Below are 19,734 nucleotides of genomic sequence, written 5' to 3'. Positions count from 1 at the left end.
AAATTAGTGTATAAAACTACATTTACATAGTTATTGTAGATGAGCCCCCTTTCTACTCTTAATTAGGACAAGCTTTCCGAATATTAAGAACCTATGTAATCAATCGGATATATAAGAATAAAACTTGGAAACCTTGCAGTCAACATTTAAATCATAGCATAGAGACATCGTTAGTGTGGTTAAATTATGAGAAAAACAACAAAACTATCGTTTGAGTATTTATTATTATATTTCCGGTTGACAAGGTAAACAAAATCGAACACACCCCTCCATTTGAAGTCGGTGTAAGAAATGTGCTCGCCTTTTCCAAGCAGCGAATGAAAAAAAAACATGGACGACCAGCGGGAAGTTCAAAATCCCAAACGAAACAAAAACTCCAGCCTCAATTTGTCGGGTAGTTCTGCGGTGGCCATGGAAATTAAAAGGAAGAAAATACGACAGAGTGCATTATTCCAGCAAACAGAGGTACATAATCTAGTAGTTTGAACTGTTCTCGTCGAGTCACGTTGACACCGCGGTTGACGCCCAAATTCTGATTGATTTAAACGTACAACGAAAAAAAATTAGAATTGGCTTTGAGCCTTAAAAACCACAAAACAATCAAACGAATTGGTCTCTTGCGATTAAACAACAAAACGGGCTAGAAGTTAACAATCCCCAACTATTGTTCTGACTTTGAATTTTTTCTTTCAATACGATGAATGCCAATATATTTTTTGTTGTGTGCACAGCAAAAAATATATTGCCATAGTGTTCTTATGAACACCGAATTACTTACTTTTCTAGTTCTTGGCACAGTAGCAACGTACTTTATTTGCTTTTATAATTCAGTGTTACTGATTAAAAGCAGTAGCAGTTGACAGGACTGAGAAAACAAATGGCTCTCAATAGGGGTGTGACAAAATATCGAAATGGTGATATATCGTGATAGTTTGTATCCCAAAAGGGTTATCGATATGCTCCTGTCAAGAACCAAGATATCGTTTTAAAAAGGTGTCAATTATTAAAAAAAAAAAAAAAATTGACGGTACTCGACGCCCAATCCATTTAGACTGGGAACGTCCGTTCATTCAAAACCAGAGCATTCACAGTCATTCGGTCCGATTTTCGGGGCATTTACTATGGAGATAGAATAGTGCCAAAAGAAGTGAGGTTGTAAAATGAAAATTATCCCTGTAAAATGACCAATTTTAACTAAAAAACACTTGTATTTCCAAATTTTGCGTTGTAAAATAAACATGAAAAAAACTCGAAGGAATAAATTGTTCTATAAGTTGTTTTTTTCTGTTTGCAAGTTTTTTTTTTTGTTTTTTTTTTGTTCTACAGGTGTTTTTTCTTCACTACGGGTTAAAAATTACCAATTACAAGCGCACACGTTTTGTCACATTCTTGTCGAGTGTTATGAGCCAAAAAAGATACTCATAACCTAGTTTTCAAATAAAAAAAAAATAACTGTAAAATGACTAATTTTAACTTGTAAAACAAAAAACAACAACGTGTATTTCCAAATTTTACGTTGTGAAATAAACATGAAAAAAATACAATGTAAAAAATTTCTACAAGTGTCTTTTTTTTTGTTTACTAGTGATTTTTTGTTCTTTGGGTGTTTTTTCTTTGCTACAGGTTAAAAACCACCAATTACAACCTCACGAGTTTTGTCTCGTCGCGTTTTCAGAGACAAAAGTCACTTGTAACTACAGACGAAAAAAAACTACTTATACATCGAAATAATCTGTTGTAAAACACAAACACAAAAATATCATTCCAAGTCGTGGTAAAAAAAAACGTCTTTGAAAACGCGACAACGGGGAGACAAAACTCGTGAGGTTGTAATTGGTGGTTTTTAACCTGTAGCAAAGAAAAAACGCCCGTACAACAACAAAAAAAAAAAAAAACACTTGTAAATGGAAAAAAACACTTGTAGAATTTTTTTTTTAGTTTGTGTTTTTTTCATGTTTATATCACAACGCAAAATTTGGAAATACAAATTGTTTTTTTGTTTTCCAAGTTAAAATGAGTCATTTTACAGGTATTTTTTTAATTTTAAAACTAGGTTACGAGTATCTTTTTTGGCTCATAAAACTCGACAAGAATGTGACAAAACTTGTGCATTTGTAATTGGTAATTTTTAACCCATAGTGAAGAAAAAACACCTGTAGAACAAAAAAATCACTTGTAAACGGGAAAAAAAAACACTTGTAGAATTTTTTTTTTTTTTACATTGTGTTTTTTTCCTGTTTATTTCACAACGCAAAATTTGAAAATACAAGTTGTTTTTTTGTTTTACAAGTTAAAATTAGTCATTTTACAGGTATTTTTTAAAAAAAATTAAAACTAGGTTACGAGTATCTTTTTTGGCTCATAAAACTCGATAAGAATGTGACAAAACTTGTGCCCTTGTAATTGGTAATTTTTAACCCGTAGTGAAGAAAAAACACCTGTAGAACAAAAAAAAAAAAAAAACTTGCAAACAGAAATAAACAACTTGTAGAACAATTTATTCCTTCGAGTTTTTTCATGTTTATTTTACAACGCGAAATTTGGAAAGACAAGTGTTTTTTTTCGTTAAAATTGGTCATTTTACAGGGATAATTTTCATTTTACAACCTCACTTCTTTTGGTACTATTCTATCTCCATATTTACAGGTCACTTGCTTTCCATTTTAGGGCATTTACAGGTCATTTCCTGTTGAGTTTGAGTCACTGCCTATTCATTTGGGTGATTCCCAGGTCACTTCCTGTTCTGTAATGCAAAATAAACAGCAAGTGACCCATTAAATACCCCAAAATCATTAGAAAGTAACTGAAAATCAACAGGTAAATGACGTTAAATGGCCCAAAATTACTCATTGCCTGGCATTGGCTGCTACTGATGGCCATAGACGTTCAATCCTTTTGAAGTGGGAGGGATGGCAGCAAATGAACGAGTGTTCATTCGCTGCCACCCTCCCAGTTCGAATGGATTGGACGTCTGCTAGTGATAAACTGTGATAAACTCTATCCAAGTCACAGTAGAAGCTTGTTTTTATGTTTATTAGTTTTTTGTAGAATATCCTTGAAGGATTTCTTGACCAATGTATCGAAAATCGTTGTATCGCTATATCATCAGATCATCGTTATCGTGAGCTTTGTATCGCATATCGTATCGTGAGATACCAGGAGGTTCCCACTCGTAGCTCTCAACGTGGTGTACAACAATAGCCAGAGTCTAAAGAAGTCACCAGTGATCTTTTCTAATGTTAATACATGTACAAACATTCTCTTGCAAGAACACCAACATTCAAAAGAAGTTAGACTTTGAGCTGCGAATGCGAGAGGGAGCCTACAAGCTGCTGTTGGCCTGCAGCAAGAGGGAACAAATTCTCAACGCCTCCAAGAATCTGCTGACCTGCAATGCCAGGATCAAGGCATACATGGATCACATGCAGAAGATGAAGGATGAGCAGGATATAGCAGGAGAAGTCAGCAGGTATATATAATAAATAAAAAAATGAGTGCTGCAACGATTAATTGATGAACTCGAATAATTCGAGTAGAAAAAAAACTTTGATTCAAAGTTTGCTGCTTCGAGGATTTGTTTATTTAGAGTGGTTTTGTAATGGTTTGTTTTGAAAGTGTTTAGTTTTATTGATTTGGGTGGATACTCTGCCCTCTAGTGACAGTGAATATGACATAACTAAGTAAACATGGCTGAATCCAGCTGCTCCCTGTTCAGAACAACATAAGGTAAGTTTTTGTTAGAGCATTATGCATTTTTAATTTAGTTTATAGGTATATTTGACATGTTTTTGCGGGAATATGTGTTTGAACGATTTGTTGAGAGCATTGTTAAAAAAAAAAGTTAGCATTTTATAGCATTTAAGCTAGCAGACTTTACCATGCAAGTTAGCCAATTCTTCTTTTTTTTTAGACCATTTGAGGCTAAGCTTAGGTATTTTAATTTATTTTTAAATGCATTTATTGCTCTAGTGAAATGAAAGTGCCATTCTGAATAGTTTGAAGAAACACTCGGTAATTTGTATTTGCATTTAATGCTCTTTTGAAAGTCCAATCTTAGCAAGCCTTTGTTTTACATCTCCTAAAATGCATTAAATGTTCCTAACCCGATTATTCAAACTAACTAATTGACAGATTAATCGATTACTTAAATAATCGATAGCTGCAGCCCTAAAATAAATAAGTAATCCGTTTTAATTGGTCAATATTGGGTTTCAGAATTTTCAAAAATGCTGTGAATTTGCAGTTTTAATTTCATTGAGTAAATTTTACTCTTCAAACACTGATTTATTGTTTTGTTGTAATTTTAATAATCATTTTAAAGTCATAATTTTTGCAGAAATTCAGAGGAGCGTGTGCCATGTAGAGGAAGGATTGCTCTGTCTGGTGAGTTAACTTTTAGTTCTGTTGTCTGGAATTGCTCCAAACTGAAAATTAGCGAAAATCAAGTCAGTAATTTAATTTATACAACGAGCGTTAAACTGCTTCTTTTTAATCGAAGGCCTTCGTCTTCCATTGATGTGGAAGGATCAGGATCACTTTAACAACAGAGGAAGTGAGTTTTTCCTGAATTTTTAATTCAATTCTAGACTATATTCTGATCGTTCTGTATTAACAGTTGTGTTGATTCGCTGTAGGCTCGCGGCGGGTGGCCATCTTCTGTCTCATGCAGATGGGCTGCCAAGTGTTTGACACTAAGATGGTAGTGGTGGACAGAACCATCACGGATGTTTGCTTTGACGAAGTTGCTATCTTGTAAGTACTTGTAGTATGGTTTATAATAACCAATGAATTTTGTCAGTTTTTAATGTCCCCCCCCCCCCATGTTTCGCACCTAATATTCCATAGATGTACACTAGTGTATAGTTTGACGTTTATTCATACTGAACCAAAGTCAAGCACCCTAGAGCAGTGATTATAAACTACTGTGCTGCGATAAATTATCCAAATTGACTGATTAAAAAAAAAAAAAAAAAAGAAATACACAAGTACTGTAGTTCTATACAGAGTATGTTTTTGGTAATCTAAATGGCAGCAATTGAATATACGCTTCTGTCAATCTTCCACTAGATGGCGGAATATACTATTCAACCAGGGCTAGGCTTTTTTTTGCCACTTTGAATTAAGAGCAGATACAGTAGATTGTAATGTAAAACTCATGGCAACCCTCCAATTTATTAGCTCCAATATCAAGTGACACGGCTACTTCAAGAATCCAATGATAGCTTGCAGTTTTAGGAATTAAAATCACAACTAGCACCGTGTACATTTTAGTGCTGCAACGATTAATCGGTTAACTCGAGTATTCGATTAGGAAAAAAAGATTCGAATTAAATTTTGCTGTTTCGAGTATTCATTTAATCAGTGGCGTTGTAATAGTTTATTTTGAAAGTGTTTGCATTTAGTTGTATTGATTTGGGTGGATACACTGCCTTCTAGTTTGCCTCATTTCACATGGCTGAATCCAGGTGCTCCATGTGAAGACCAACATAAGCTATGTTTTTGTTTGAGCTAGTGTTTTTTTTTTTTTTTTTAATGCATTTGTAATTTAGTTTATAGGTACAGTATATTTGGCCTATTTTTGTGGGAATATGTGTCTGAACCATTTGTTAAGATCCTTGTTAAAAAGTTAGCATTTTACAGCATTTGAACTAGTGGACTTTTGCTATTTAAGTTAGCCAATTGTTCTTTTGTTATACATTGATCCTCCTTTATTTATTTTTTATACCATTTGGGGCTCACTCAGGTATTTTAATTTTTCATGTTCCTTTTCCGATTACTTGATTATTCGAACTAATGGTTCATCGATTAATCGACTACTAAAATAATTGATAGCTGCAGCCCTAGTACATTTTCTCCAATATGGCACAATCAAGATTTTAAAATTAACAAAATTCCTATTCATTTTAAAACATAGGAAGAAAGAGGAACAAACCAATTACAGCATTTGTTCAAAGACAGTATACACTGCTCCAAAAAATATAGAGGAAGACCTCAAAAACACGTCAGATTTAAACAGGGAAAAATTTATCTTGAATATCTTTCCTGATAAGTAGGTGATATGCAGTATTAGTAACAGATTATGCCACATATTTTGGTAGACAAGAAAATGATCACCCTAAATGGGGGGGAATAAAAGGCACCCAAATATAAATGATGAAAAGTGATGCAGCAGACTTGTCCATTTGTCAAATTGTCATTGTAGCCACTCAAAATGATTCTCAATAGTTTGTGTGGCCCCCATGCACCTGCTTGTACACATGCCCGAGAACGTCTGGGCATGTTCATAATGAGACGACAGATAGCGTCCTGGGGGGTCTCCTCCCACATCTGGACCAGGGCAACACTGAGCTCCTGGACAGTTTGAGGCGCAACCTGGTGACGCCAGATGGACTTAAACAAAATGTCCCAGAGATGTTCTGTCTGGTTTATGTCAGGTTAACGTGGAGGCCAGTCAATGGTATTAAATACTTCTAGTGCTGCAACGATTAATCGATTAACTCGAGTATTCGATTAGAAACAAATATTCGAATTTTGTTGCTTCGAGTATTCGTTTAATTAAAGTGACGTTGTAATGGTTTATTTTGAAAGTGTTTGCATTTATTTTGATTGATTAGGGTAGATACACTGCCCTCTGGTCTGCCTCTTTTCACATGGCTGAATCCAAACTGCTCCCTGTTAAGACCAACGTAAGCTAAGTTTTTGTTTGAGCTAATGATTTTTAATACATTTCTAATTTGGTTCATAGGTATAGCCGTCTTTTTTGTGGGAATATGTGTCTGAACAATTTGTTAAGAGCATTGTTAAAAAAAACTTTAGCATTTTATAACATTTACGCTAGCGGACTTTTCTATGTAAGTTAGCCAATTTTTTGTTGTTGTACATAAATCCTCATTTAAAAAAAAAAAAAAAAAACATTTGAGGCTCAGCTCAGGTATTTTTAATTTTTCATGTTCCTTATCCGATTACTCGATTATTTGAACTAACTAGTCCATCGATTAATCGACTACTAAAATATTCGATAGCTGCAGCCCTAATTACGTACTTCATCCTCCAGGAACTCCCTGCATACTCAAGCCACATGAGGTCGGGCATTGTCGTTGACCAGGAGGAACCCAGGTCTCACTGCGCCAGCGTAGGTTCTGACAGTGGGTCCAAGGATTTCAACCCGATACCCAATAGCAGTCAGGGTGCCATTATCTAACCTGTTGAGGTCCGTGCGTAATTCCATGGATATGCCTCCCTAGACCATCACTGACCCACCACCATTCATGCTGAATGATTTTGCAGGCAGCATAACATTTTCCACGGCATCGCCAGACCCTTTCACGTCTGTCGCATGTACTCAGGTTGAACCTGCTCTCATGGGTGAAGAGCACAGGGTTCCAGTAGTGTAGTTGCCAATTCTGGTGGTCTATGGCAAATGCCAATGTAGTTCTACTGTGCTCGGCATTGAGCACAGGGCCCTCTACAGGACGTCGCGCCATCAGAACATCCTCATGGAGCCTATTTCTAAATGTTTGATCAGAAACATTGATGAGCAGGGCACTGGTGTGATTTTGTAGGGCTCTGGCAGTGCTCATCATGTTCCTTCTGCTCAAAGGAGCAGATACTAATCCTGCCAATGGTTTAAGAACCTCATACATCCCTGTCCAACTCTCCGGGAGTAACTAACTGTCTCCTGGAATCTCCTCTATGCTGTTGAGACTGTGCTGGGAGACACAGCAAAACTTCTCGCAATGGCACGTATTTATGTGTCATACTGGAGGAGTTGGACAACTTGTGCAATCTCTGTAGCGTCCAGGTACTGCACCATGGAAAACTACAGCAGTAGAAGGTCTGTCAGTAAAATAAATAAGCAAAAAGAGATGAGCAGGTGAAATAAAAGTATCAGTGGCCTCAACACGGAAAACCATTCCTGAATTTGAGTGATTGATGCCATAATTTTTTTCCCCTTCAGCTTAGTCTAAAAAAAAATAACCTGTAGTAACTGCTAATTAAATCTATATAACCAACAACAGTTAACTTGTATACAGAACAAACATCGCACTAAAACAATGTAGAAGTACATTGTATAAAAACAGGTGAAAAAAGGAGAGAAAAAAAACCATAACATTGTTCTTAGTCTACTTATTTAATCGCAAATACCCCGGATCTTCGATCTTTCATCCACCGTGCAGCAAAAAATACTTCTAACATAAAGATCACTGTTAGCATAGTTGCTTTTTTTTTTTTTTTTTTTTTGCACATTTCCTCTTCATTTAATATGCAATTAAGCTGTAATAATAATAAGTGTAAAACAATTTCTTCATATAATAAAACGTCCGTGCCTCCCTTGATAGTCAAGATGCAGTTCCTGGGTTTAAGCTGCGAGTAGAGCTGTGGAGTTGCGCCTTTGAAGAAGAGCTCAACCTGGTCAATACACCAAGGAAGCTGGCTAAGAAGCTGCGGAATTCATTTGGGAAGACTGCGGGCAAGAAGCTCTGTCCTCTGTTGGATAGTTCAGACCCTGACACTTTCCTCCAGTCCAACCCAGTGCCGCCGTATGTATTGTGTTACAAATACTGTTTTATTTGATGTGTGTGAAACCAACTTAGAACAAGAACTAAGGTTTTAAATGAATGACACCAAGTGAGTACTAAATTACGTATAGCTTCTAAATTAGTTTGGTGATAGAAAAAAGGAGATTTGTCAAAAAGTAATAGTGGAAAGGTTTTGCTAACTATTTGAAGCCAAAAGCGCTGAGCATACTGTAATGTACAATACATACATACAAGTACATCATGGGACATTGGTGATGTATTACTCAAGATGTGTTTAAGATCTTTATTTTGTTTTTGTTCTTCCAGAGGAGCCAAGTACAACCTCCTGGCCTACTCCACAATGAGACTGCCAGAGGCTGAAGGCAGCTTTCAGTCTCATTCGCTGGTCGTCCTCCAAAATTGTAAGAAATAAAAATATGGGACTATTTTATTTATTCTAACTTTGTACCGTAATTTTCGGACTATAAGCCGCTACTTTTTTTCTTCACTTTGAATCCTGCGGCTTCTAGTTCAGTGCGGCTTATTTGTTGATTTATTTTGGTTACTAGAAAACACTTTATTTGACAGCAGCGTCATAACACTGTCATATGACCGTCATAATTATGACATGACACTATCATGGGCATTACTGAATGCCTATGTCATTGTCATCCAGAAAATTATATCGCTAACTCTATTTATGTCCAGCTTGGATCTTTTACATCCATTCAAAAGTGAGATAATTTGCCGGATAACACTAAATAACATGTTATAATCATTCATAAATGCTTATGACAGTGTCATGTCATAATTATGATTGTCTAATGTGGCGCCAACAGTCATATGCCGCCACTGTCAAAAACGTGTGACCAAAATACCATAACTAGCAATTAATGAAACTACTAGAACAGTAACTGAAGAAATAATTAGCATAGAACATGAAGTCTGATTGCTATTTACATCTGTAGCGCTGCAATGCATGCTAGGAGGCATGTTGGACAACAACAATGTTGACAGCAGGTGGCAGCAGAGGTTGACGGTCTCCCCTAAGGGAGCAGTCATGGCCAAATGAAGCTTCTTGAAGCAATGAAGCTTTGCAACCAATTGGTTCAAGGCTTCATGGTGGTTCATTTGGTCTTATGACAGTTGCATGACCCCACTGTCAAATAACATGTTACCGGTTAATATCTTTTGGTGTAAATATCCCATAATACAGTGAAGACATGTGGCTTATAGACCAGTGTGGTTTATCTCTAAACAAATGCCGTTTTTGAGCCGAATTTGCTGGGTAGCGGCTTATAGTCAGGCCCGCCTCATAGTGCGAAAAATACGGTATATACTTCCACTCTATTTCAAATCAAACGCCTCCAAAATATTGATTTAGCCTAGATTAATAATCTGGGTTACAATTTGGCTGCTGAGTTAGTTTTGATTCCGCAGGATTACATAAAACACAACTTCATAGAAATGTATTGCACAGTGGATGAAAAACGCAATGACATTTTGTTACGTATTCACTTGTGGATAACAGAATGACAAGTGAAGTTTTTATCTATACCTAAAGAGCTACTTCTGTAAATTGAAGTTATGAATATGTATCTCTCAAGATGTTAATGTTTGGACTGACACCTTTGCCACCATTCCCCTTCTCAGCTGATTGGTCCTCCTGGCTTCCACTTTACGGCAACCTGTGTTGCCGCTTGGTGGCCCAGCCTGCGTGTATGACACAAAGAGTGATGACTGGATACCTCAATCAGAAGGTAACATCTATTTTTTCTCCTAAATAAGGAGTCTTCCCAGTAGGGATGACTTCCGATCCGATTTTTTTCAAGTTCTGTTTTGCCGATACCGATCCAATACCTATATTTTTTGACCAGTAAAAATAATGTAACCAGTAAATGACTAGTTGTGTTTTTTGTATTAAACCGAGCCCTGCTGGTACCTCCGCAAGCAATGCTCTGTTTACAAATGAAGCTCTTTTACTATCATTAGTTTCTTAAGAGCAGTAGTCTCACTCAGCGAACATATTTGGCTAGTGGTTTGATTTACAGCAGCCGAAAAACACAACGGTACTGAAAACACATGACTAATGAATCAGCTTCAATCTTGTAACCAAATCCAATATAGTACCTGACAAAAGTCTTGTCGCTTGCATACACATGGGCCTGAAGTGTCCCTCTAATATATTTGTAATCAATATTTTCTTACAAGAAATGGATAATTTTAATCCCAACAGGTTTTGGAATAACATTTCGGTGCACCAAACAAAATTTTTGAAAAGTGTTCTGATGTTTACAGCTTGGTAAAGCCCACTGAGTCAATTTTTGCAAAGACATAAATCTTGTCGCCTTGTCAAATGATGCACATAATCCCAGAAAAGATCTTCACCTGTTACCAATAATATATCAATTAACTCTCAGGTGTGTACAAAAAGAACCCCAGTGCATTAGACTGCAACATCAACTGCAACCTGACCTCTGACAAGATGCCTAAGATTCCCCCTGTGACCAAAGTGTTAATTATCAAGAGCCTGAAGACCAGATTCACTGTAGATGTGGAAGACACCTTCAATGTGTCTCAGCGTCAGGTAAAGAGGATTAAAAAAAGATATGAACAGACTAGAGACGTGTTTGACAAGCCCAGGTCAGGCAGAACCCGCAAGACAACTGCTCGGGAGGACCAGTTGTTGCCTGGAAAATCCAAAGCCAGCCCTTTTTCAACTGCAGCAGAGCTCCACGAGACCTGGTCACCTGAAGTCCCTGTGTTAACCAGAACAGTCTGTCGAATTCTGTCTAGAAATAGCCTCCATGGTCGAATCAGTGCCCAGGATCCAGCATTAAACAAAAGACAATTAAAAAACCGTGTGGCATTTACCAAGGCCCACGGCCCGTCAAAAGGATGGATGCTAGAAAAGTGGCAAAAGGTGGATTTTTCAGATGAATCTTCCGTTGAATTACAGCACAGTTGCCGCAATAATTGCAGGAGACTTACTGGAGCCCGCATGGATCTAAGATTCACTCAGAAAACAGTGAATTTTGGTGGTGGCCAAATCATGGCCTGGGGTTACATCCAGTATGGGGTGTGCGAGAGATCTGCTGGGTGGAAAGCAACATAAATAATCTGAAACATCAACAAATCTTAGCTGTCTCTTACATTCCTAACCATAAAAAGGGACACATTCTGCAGCAGGTTGCTGCTCCATCGCATACTTCAATCTCTACCTCAAAGTTCTTCAAGGCAAAGAAGATCAAGATCCTCCAGGACTGGCCAGCCCAGTCACCAGACATGAACATCATTGAGCATGTCTGGGGTAGGATGGAAAAGGAAGCATGGAAAACGAAACCCAAGAATGTTGAAGAACTCTGGGAGGCATGCAAGACTGCTTTCTTTGATGTTCCTGATGACTTCATCAATAAATTGTATGAATCCTTGCCGAACTGCATGGATGCAGTCCTTCAAGCCCATGGAAGTCATACAATAATATTAAAAAAAATTTTTTTTTTAATGTTTTGTATTCTAAGTACATTTTTTCAATTTTCACACTACTTTCTGTCGGTGACAAAACTTTTGTCTTGCCAAAATTTGACCTTTATGTCTCCATTACATGATAAATCTTTTTTCAGTGAAACAAATATATTTTTCCACATTCAACATCATTTGGGAGGGTCTTAGCTTTCATATGAGCCATTTCTGAAACCAATTGAATAATTAAAAGTCAGGTTATTAGCAATTGTTTCTACAAAATGGATAAGCGACAAGACTTTTGTCAGGGACTGTACTGTGCGATCTTCAAAATAGCTCTATTGGGTGCCGATCGGGACATCATTACTTCTCATTATTGCCTCGTGGCAATTCTTGGCCTGCAGCATGTTTTTAACCTGACTTGCTGCATATTCTACTAATAAAATAACACTGGTCTACAAGCAGGATGCTTCCTCACTGGTAGATGATGGATTGATGGAAAAATCAAATTTTTTCACAGTAGCAGTTTAGCAAAAATATACACTGGAATATACACACGTGATCGTGAGCCACAAAAAATTATATGCTAAAGCCTGTGGGGCTTAAGTTGCGTGTCATATTCTCATCAAAAACTTTGGCTTTTGGATGAAGGATGGCTGATTTTCACATCTGTTTCTGCCACTGTGTCTCCTCCAGCAAAGTATGGACGGCTTTGAGCGCCACTGCAGCTTCTACTGCATCCTCAGTGCCAGCACCTTTTCGTGCTACTTCAGTCCTGAGGAGATTGATGCCAAAGTGCAGCCGGCGCTCCGCCTGGCAATAAACAAGGTGAGACAATGCAGTCCTAGCATTCACTTTCACATGCTACCCTTTCCTTTGCTATTTCATGCTCCCTTTTAGTGCATTCATTAAAAATGACAATGCAATACTTCCATGGAAGCAGAATGCTTGAGAAATGAAAAATACTTCACGATTGGGTGATTCTCATGAAGCTAACCTAAACTATTTCTTGTAAGATTTTCGGGATATAGTCAAGAAAACCTGAAATAGTTCATTTTTAGTTGACAAATGGTTATGTCTTATCATGTGGACCAATCTACCATTTGTTACCAAAATAGTAATTTGTATGGTTTTTTTTTTTTAAAACCGATTTTATAGTTGTAAATTCATTACTGTAATGCGTCCATGAAAAGCTTTGATGTTTTCACCTCAACACAGCGTCATAAACATTGAATGATTCAATTTCGTTAATAAATATATAAATGTGTTTAAAACTATATAATTTAGCAGATAAGATATAATTGTTTGTTTGTATAACAAAATATTAGTGCTGCAACGATTAATCGATTAACACGAGTATTCGATTAGAAAAAAAAAAGAATTAAATTTTGCTACTTTGAGTATTTGTTAAAGTGGCGTTGTAATGGTTTGTTTTGAAAGTGTTTGCATTTACCTGTATCGATTTGGGTGGATACACTGCCCTGTAGTCTGCTTCATTTCAATGGTTGAATCCAGCTTCTTCCTGTTAAGACCAACCTAAGCTAAGTTTTTGTTTGCGCTAAAGTTTTTTTTAATATATTTGTATTTTAGTTTATAGGTATATTTAGCCGTTTTTTGTGGGAATATGTGTCTGAACCATTTTTTAAGAGCACTGTTTAAAAAAAAAAAAAAAAAAGTTAGCAAAAGTCCGCTAGCTTAAATGCTATACAATACTATGTAAGTTAGCCAATTGTTTTTGTTGTTGTACATAGATCCTTATTTATTTATCTTTTGTACCGTTTTATGCTCTGCTCAGGTATTTTTAATTCTTATCCGATTATTCCAACTAAATAGTTTATCGATTAATCGACTACTAAAATAATCAACAGCTGCGGCCCTACAAAATATTTAAGGAAAATCTAGTGTCCAAGCATGCGGCTAATATTATTGTTGCACTTTGTTCATGGTCCCATCATAGTCACAGCGTTTTTTTGTTGTTGTTTTTTTTAAATAATTCTGATCAATAATGCACTACAAAGAAGGCAAGACATAAGGTGGCTACAAGGTAAGATTGTTTGGTCTTTTTCGATATTGTAAATAGTTTGTGTTTACATATGCCTATTCACCACATAGGTGATCATTACCATAATGTGTATTATTAGGGTAAAGTCTTTTTTTAGACATTAATAATTTAGATATTTTACTCAAAATAAATGAATATGGAGCTGGAACTGTTGATGAAAAAAAAAATAATAATAAAATAACAACTGAGTCATCTTAGCATTCTGCTATTTTAAGATAGCTTTGGTAAATGACCTACATTACCGTAATGCATAGCTTTCATGAGAATCACCAGACTAGTAAGAGCTAATCAGTCTTGTTTCTTCAACAGAGTAGTATTAGCTCAAATGATTCTTGCTTACCGGTACTCCTATTGGTCATCTACTATTTACTTAGAGAAGAACAAGTTAAATATTTCTGTGGTTCCTGCAGGACACCCGCGTCCGAGTGGTGGAAAAGCAATCGGGTGGAAAGAATTCCAGGAGTCTTTCCATCATTAATCCTTCACCCGAGGGATACCAGACTGAGGTCTTCACAGCAGACACCAGGGAGGAGCTGGATGAGTGGCAGGAAGCGCTGCATCAGCATCTCTATGATCAGAGTGAGTGTTCTTTTTTTATGCTTGTTTACAGCATATGATATGTTCCAGACCCACAATAAATACTCATTTCAGTTTTATAGTATTAACCCTGCTTTAAACACATTTAAACTTATTTTTTTATTTAAGATGCAATGATGTAATGTAAGGATGTAAGGAAAGAAAAGAATATGGAAAAGAAAATAGTGGTGCGACACCTCCAAATGTATGCACGATTTAGTTTGTGCATAGGAACACCTCTCATTGTTGAACTATGCTGTGTGTTGACCACCAGGTCAGTGGCTGCACTGCTGCAAGCAGCTCATGAAAATCGAGGTGGTGTCACCAAGGAAACCCTCACTCTTCCTCACCAAACAAGCAGACTCTGTTTATGACGAACTCAGTGAGTGCTGTGTGTTTAATAGGATACTTTTTATTTATCGGAAGTGCTTCAAACAAATGTGACCCATTTGTTGTAATATCGTTTTATCATTCATATATATACAGTGGTACCTCTAGTCTACATACGAATTTAATTCCTTCCAGGACACGGTTTTTAGGTCAAAATGGTCGTATGTCGAGCGGCATTTTCTCATAAGAATACATTAAAATTTGATTAATTCGTTCCACAGCCCAAAAACCTACGCTAAATCCTTATATAAGTACTGCAGGTACAATTACAAATAACAAAACAAATACATTATAAATGCAAATTGGAATAATAATAATATATTTATAGTAATAATAATAATGTAACAAATCGTGTACTAATGTGGCGGTTGTGTTTTGCATGGTGTTCCTGAATGCACCGTGTGACTGACGCGAGAGCGGTGCGGAAGAGTAGCTTTTATATTCTCTTTTCATGTTCTGTTGTTCTTGGCGTCAGCTAAGGCGGACAGTAGCCGTGTTGTGTTGCACAAGTTCTGGAATAAATGTTAAAAAACCTGGCGAAACTGGGGACTTCTTTGCCGATGGTACAATGATAATGAGAATCATCCTCCCACGTGTTTCAATCTAATTTCCATTTGTGTCAAGCTATTTTTAAATTTTTTGCAATGTTCAAAATAAATGTGTGATACCTGCTGTATTGGAGCACATTAGGCACCAGTGCCACTTGGTGGTTTATCCATCAATGACTAGTGACGACTGAGCGAAAATTGGAAGTTATCGCTCCTCCGCTCTCTGAGTAAACGGGGTGCCTTCGTTGGAGCTGCCATATTGAAAAGAGAGGGCTGTAGTGTTATGCAAGCGCTGCCTTACAGTGTTTGCCTTGGTGTCCAGCTTGAAATGCTCCGACACTTTTGACATTTTCTGCTTTTTCTTGGTACCTTTATCTTCGCTTTCGTCGGTGTTTTCGTCATTACCTTTATATTCATGCATGGTTGAAATCAAATGCAGTATGTCCGCCGCCTCTGTCTCCTTCCTGTATGTACGTGACATCAGAGCGTTGTGCCGCATTAAAAGTAGTCAGGGCAAAACGTCATGCTTAGAGCTGGCAAAATTAATTCCACGAGGGGGAGAATATTCCTCGATCAATTTTTAAAATCGAATTACTCAAATTATTCGAGTAATCGTTTCAGCTCTAATCACTGCTATTTTCCTTATAAAAGCATATTAGAAACATTTTTGTTGGTTTTTTTGGAGGGGCCAATTTTTCTATTTCAGTGGGGAAAGATAATTTGATAGGAACATTTTGAGTTATTAGTGTGGTTGCGGAACCAATTTCCTATTTCAATACACTACTGTTTGTTGTAGGTATCAGTTCTCCAGGCAAGTTGGAGAGCATCACTGACATCATCCATAGCAAGATCGAGGAGACTGATGGCCACTTTCTGATTGGTCACAATGAGGCCAGGCAACCTCCTAACTGGTCCACTCTGTTTGATGGCTCCCACACGTTTGTGTCGCAAAAGAAGACAACTGCTAATGTTGTTTCCCATAGTGAAACCTGCACACCGTGTTCAAGCCCCAAGCCATGTTCCAGTTCCACACCTAACAGTGGCAAGAAACGGCGTGCTCCACCTCCTCCGACAAGCCCTTATGCTGCTGTTGCTCCTCCTCTTCGCCCTGATAGACCTCCTCGGCCTCTTCCTCTCTCACACCTAGGAAAGGAAAACACTTCACGGCTAAAGTCTAAAACAGGAAGACCATCCCTGGATGCCAAGTTCTCCGCCATCATTCAGCAACTGCAGCACAACAACAAATATGGTGCTCCGGCACTAGGACGTAAGAATGCACCGCTTGCCTTCGCTCAGGTTGACGGTCAAGCCGATGAGGTTCCTGTACCAAGGAGCAATCTGAGGAAGTCGTTTAGAGAGAGGATGAACTTCAAAGCCAACATATAATACTGAATTGTAATTTTTACAATCACCTGTCGATTGTGTCACAAAAGATGGCATTTTAGTTGCGGCCGTTTGCTATTTTTTTGCTGTGAATTGGTTAATAGGCACAAATTGTGCACACAATGTGAAGCTGAAGTTGGATGATTACAATCGGCTCAGCATAGTTCATAGATGCTTCTATAAGAACCCTTACCAGAGGCGGCCATAATTTTATGCCATGGCCATATTTCATTTTTAGACTGCTCGGAGGAAGGGCTCAAAATATGTTTTTTTGAGGAACTTACATTGCCTACTCTGTCGGATCAGAATCAAATTTGGGAGGTATATTCTAAGAATGTATTGGCATCAATTCTCATAACTTTTTGTCTCGGGGCTGATTAATTAATTGCGGACTTATTGTTGCCTGTGCCTTTGGTGTCTCTGGGCTGATGATACTGTTAGAAGGCTGGGTGGTCACAGTTAGTTTGATCTTGTTTAAAGAGAATACAGTAACATGATACTAAGACTGATAAAAGTTCTTCTACTGGAAGAGAAAGCTTATGACTGATTATCATTTTTAAAACTGTAGTGAGACCAGTTAGCATCGTGATAGAATAGAAGATGCTGAAGGAAATGCCATAATTTTTGTACTATAAAATGCTACTTTTCCACTGTGATTTGAACCCTGTGGCTATTTTAGGAATGTTTACAAGTTGATGTCTTTTGGTGTGTGTGGAAACATGCGGCTTGTACATATTTGGGAAAAAAAAAAAAAATTAGAAAATTGGGTTGCTGTGACTTAGTCGGGTGGGTGTGCCTTATGTACTGTAATTTTTGGCCTATAACATTCATTGTAGGGCTTGTTAGCATAGCATATATAAGTAGTGAAGGCCAGTAATTGAATATGATTAAATTTATCCATTTTACTACTATATAATTAATATTATAACCAATGTAATGAAATGAAAGTACATTTGGATTTTAAATAATCTCAGTAGGGGTAATAAGTGAACAATTTTGATCGTATTTTGGATAAAGACATAAAAGTTAGCTTTTTATTGTATAGATTTAAACCATCTTTTCTTGTCTTTTGGCTTTTACGTGATAACATGGGAGTCACACCTGTTGCAGGAATATGTGTTTATGCGTGATGGTGCTGTGGATTTTTTGTCATCGTAACTCATCTCTTAAGGGTGTGAGAGCTAGATGTGGAGGTGGCCATCATGTACACCACATCTACAGTAAGATTGTGGTGGAACTGTGCTTGCGGCAGTCCACAGAGCCAACTATTTGTAGAGTTTTATTTATTTTTTCTTTATTGACACCCCCTTATTTTTTTTCTTTTACAGCATACCTACTGTAATGCCATCACTTGTGAGAAACCGTTATGATGCACTTTTCAGCCATTTGTTGAAATATGGCTGAACCATAAAATGGCCCCAGCTAACCGACATTCTCACACGCATATTCATTTTAATATACAGTATCACCTAATTTAAACCCAGCCTGTATAAAGTGTGTATGCAGCCATGCAGTCACTACAATATATAAAGTACTTTCTTATGGTTCTTTTTTTTTAAAGCCACAATTGTGATACACTTTTCAGCTGTTTATAGAAATATGGCTGAACAGTAAAATGGCCGCAGCTTACCTGGAAACTCACACACATATTCATTAATGTGATATGCCACTTAATTTAGTGCTGCTTATATATACTGTATGTAACCACGCAGACACTGCAATATGTACAGTGCTTTTTGTACATTTTTTTTGTTGGGTTCAACAGACGTCCAATCCATTTTACTGCAACTGGGAGGACTGGAAATGATTCTTTGTTGCACATAACAGCTGATAATTGAGTTAGTACAGTGTTTTCTGTTTTTTGTTTTGTTTTTTTACATTAATAACACTCGTCGTATTCTTGTATAGCAAGTAATCTGTGTGAGGTGAATCTGTAAAGCCAATTGTCAAGTGTTTGCTTTTCAGTCAGATTGGTTACTTAATGATTTTGTGTTAATTGACAAGTGTGAATTAAAAACACTGTAAATTCAGATGTTCTTTTTTACCTTAATTTTCGGACTATAAGCCGCTACTTTTTTCCTTCATTTTGGATCCTGGGGCTTATAGTCCAGTGCGGCTTATTTATTGATTTATTCGGGTTAATAGGTAACACATGCCTGCTAGCATGCATTGCAGCGCCAACAATGTAAACATCAATCAAAATACATGTTCTATGCTATTTTTTTTATTCAGTTACTGTTCCAGTTGTTTCATTAATTGCTAGTTATGGTATCTGGGAACACTTTATTTATCAGCAGCGTCATAAGACTGTCATAATTATGACATGGCACTATCATGGGCATTAATCAATGCTTATAACAGATGTCATTAAGTGTCATTCGACATGTTAATAACGCCATTTATATCCAGCTCGGATCTTTTGCATCCATTCAAAAGTGAGATAATTTGCCGGATAACACGAATGACATCTGTTATAAACATTCACTAATGCTCATGACAGTGTCATATCATGATTATGATTGTGTAATGACAGTTTTATGGCACCACTGTCAAATAGTGTGTCACCAAATAGCATAACTAGGAATATATTAAACAACTGGAACAGTAACAGTTATAAATAATTGGCACATAACATAAATTTTGATTGTTATTTTAATCTGGAGCACTGCAATACATGCTAAGAGGCATGTTGGACAGCAACCGGGTTGACAGCAGGTGGCAGCAGAGGTTGAATGTCTCCCCCAAGGGAGCAGTAATGGCCAAATGAAGCTTATTGAAGCAATTAAGCTTTGCA

General features: G+C 37.1%; 1 protein-coding gene across 1 annotated transcript; it reads left to right on the top strand.

Annotated features, from left to right (window-relative positions):
* The first annotated feature begins 290 nt into the window (after nucleotides 1-290).
* rtkn2 (rhotekin 2) lies at nucleotides 291-19,218 on the top strand. Its single transcript, XM_057848617.1, has 12 exons — nucleotides 291-465; nucleotides 3,270-3,469; nucleotides 4,337-4,383; nucleotides 4,499-4,552; nucleotides 4,635-4,752; nucleotides 8,340-8,540; nucleotides 8,847-8,941; nucleotides 10,173-10,279; nucleotides 12,678-12,809; nucleotides 14,454-14,622; nucleotides 14,894-15,001; nucleotides 16,354-19,218. Exons 1-12 carry the CDS (start codon nucleotides 331-333, stop codon nucleotides 16,941-16,943), a joined length of 1,956 nt encoding a protein of 651 aa, XP_057704600.1. The 5' UTR covers nucleotides 291-330; the 3' UTR covers nucleotides 16,944-19,218.
* The last annotated feature ends 516 nt before the right edge of the window (nucleotides 19,219-19,734 follow it).

Source organism: Corythoichthys intestinalis, chromosome 10, assembly GCF_030265065.1.
Source record: "Corythoichthys intestinalis isolate RoL2023-P3 chromosome 10, ASM3026506v1, whole genome shotgun sequence".
In the NCBI taxonomy this organism is placed as follows: Eukaryota; Metazoa; Chordata; class Actinopteri; order Syngnathiformes; family Syngnathidae; genus Corythoichthys; species Corythoichthys intestinalis.
The sequence above is the reverse complement of the archived record's forward strand: the minus strand, read 5'-3'. Positions and strand labels throughout refer to the sequence as shown.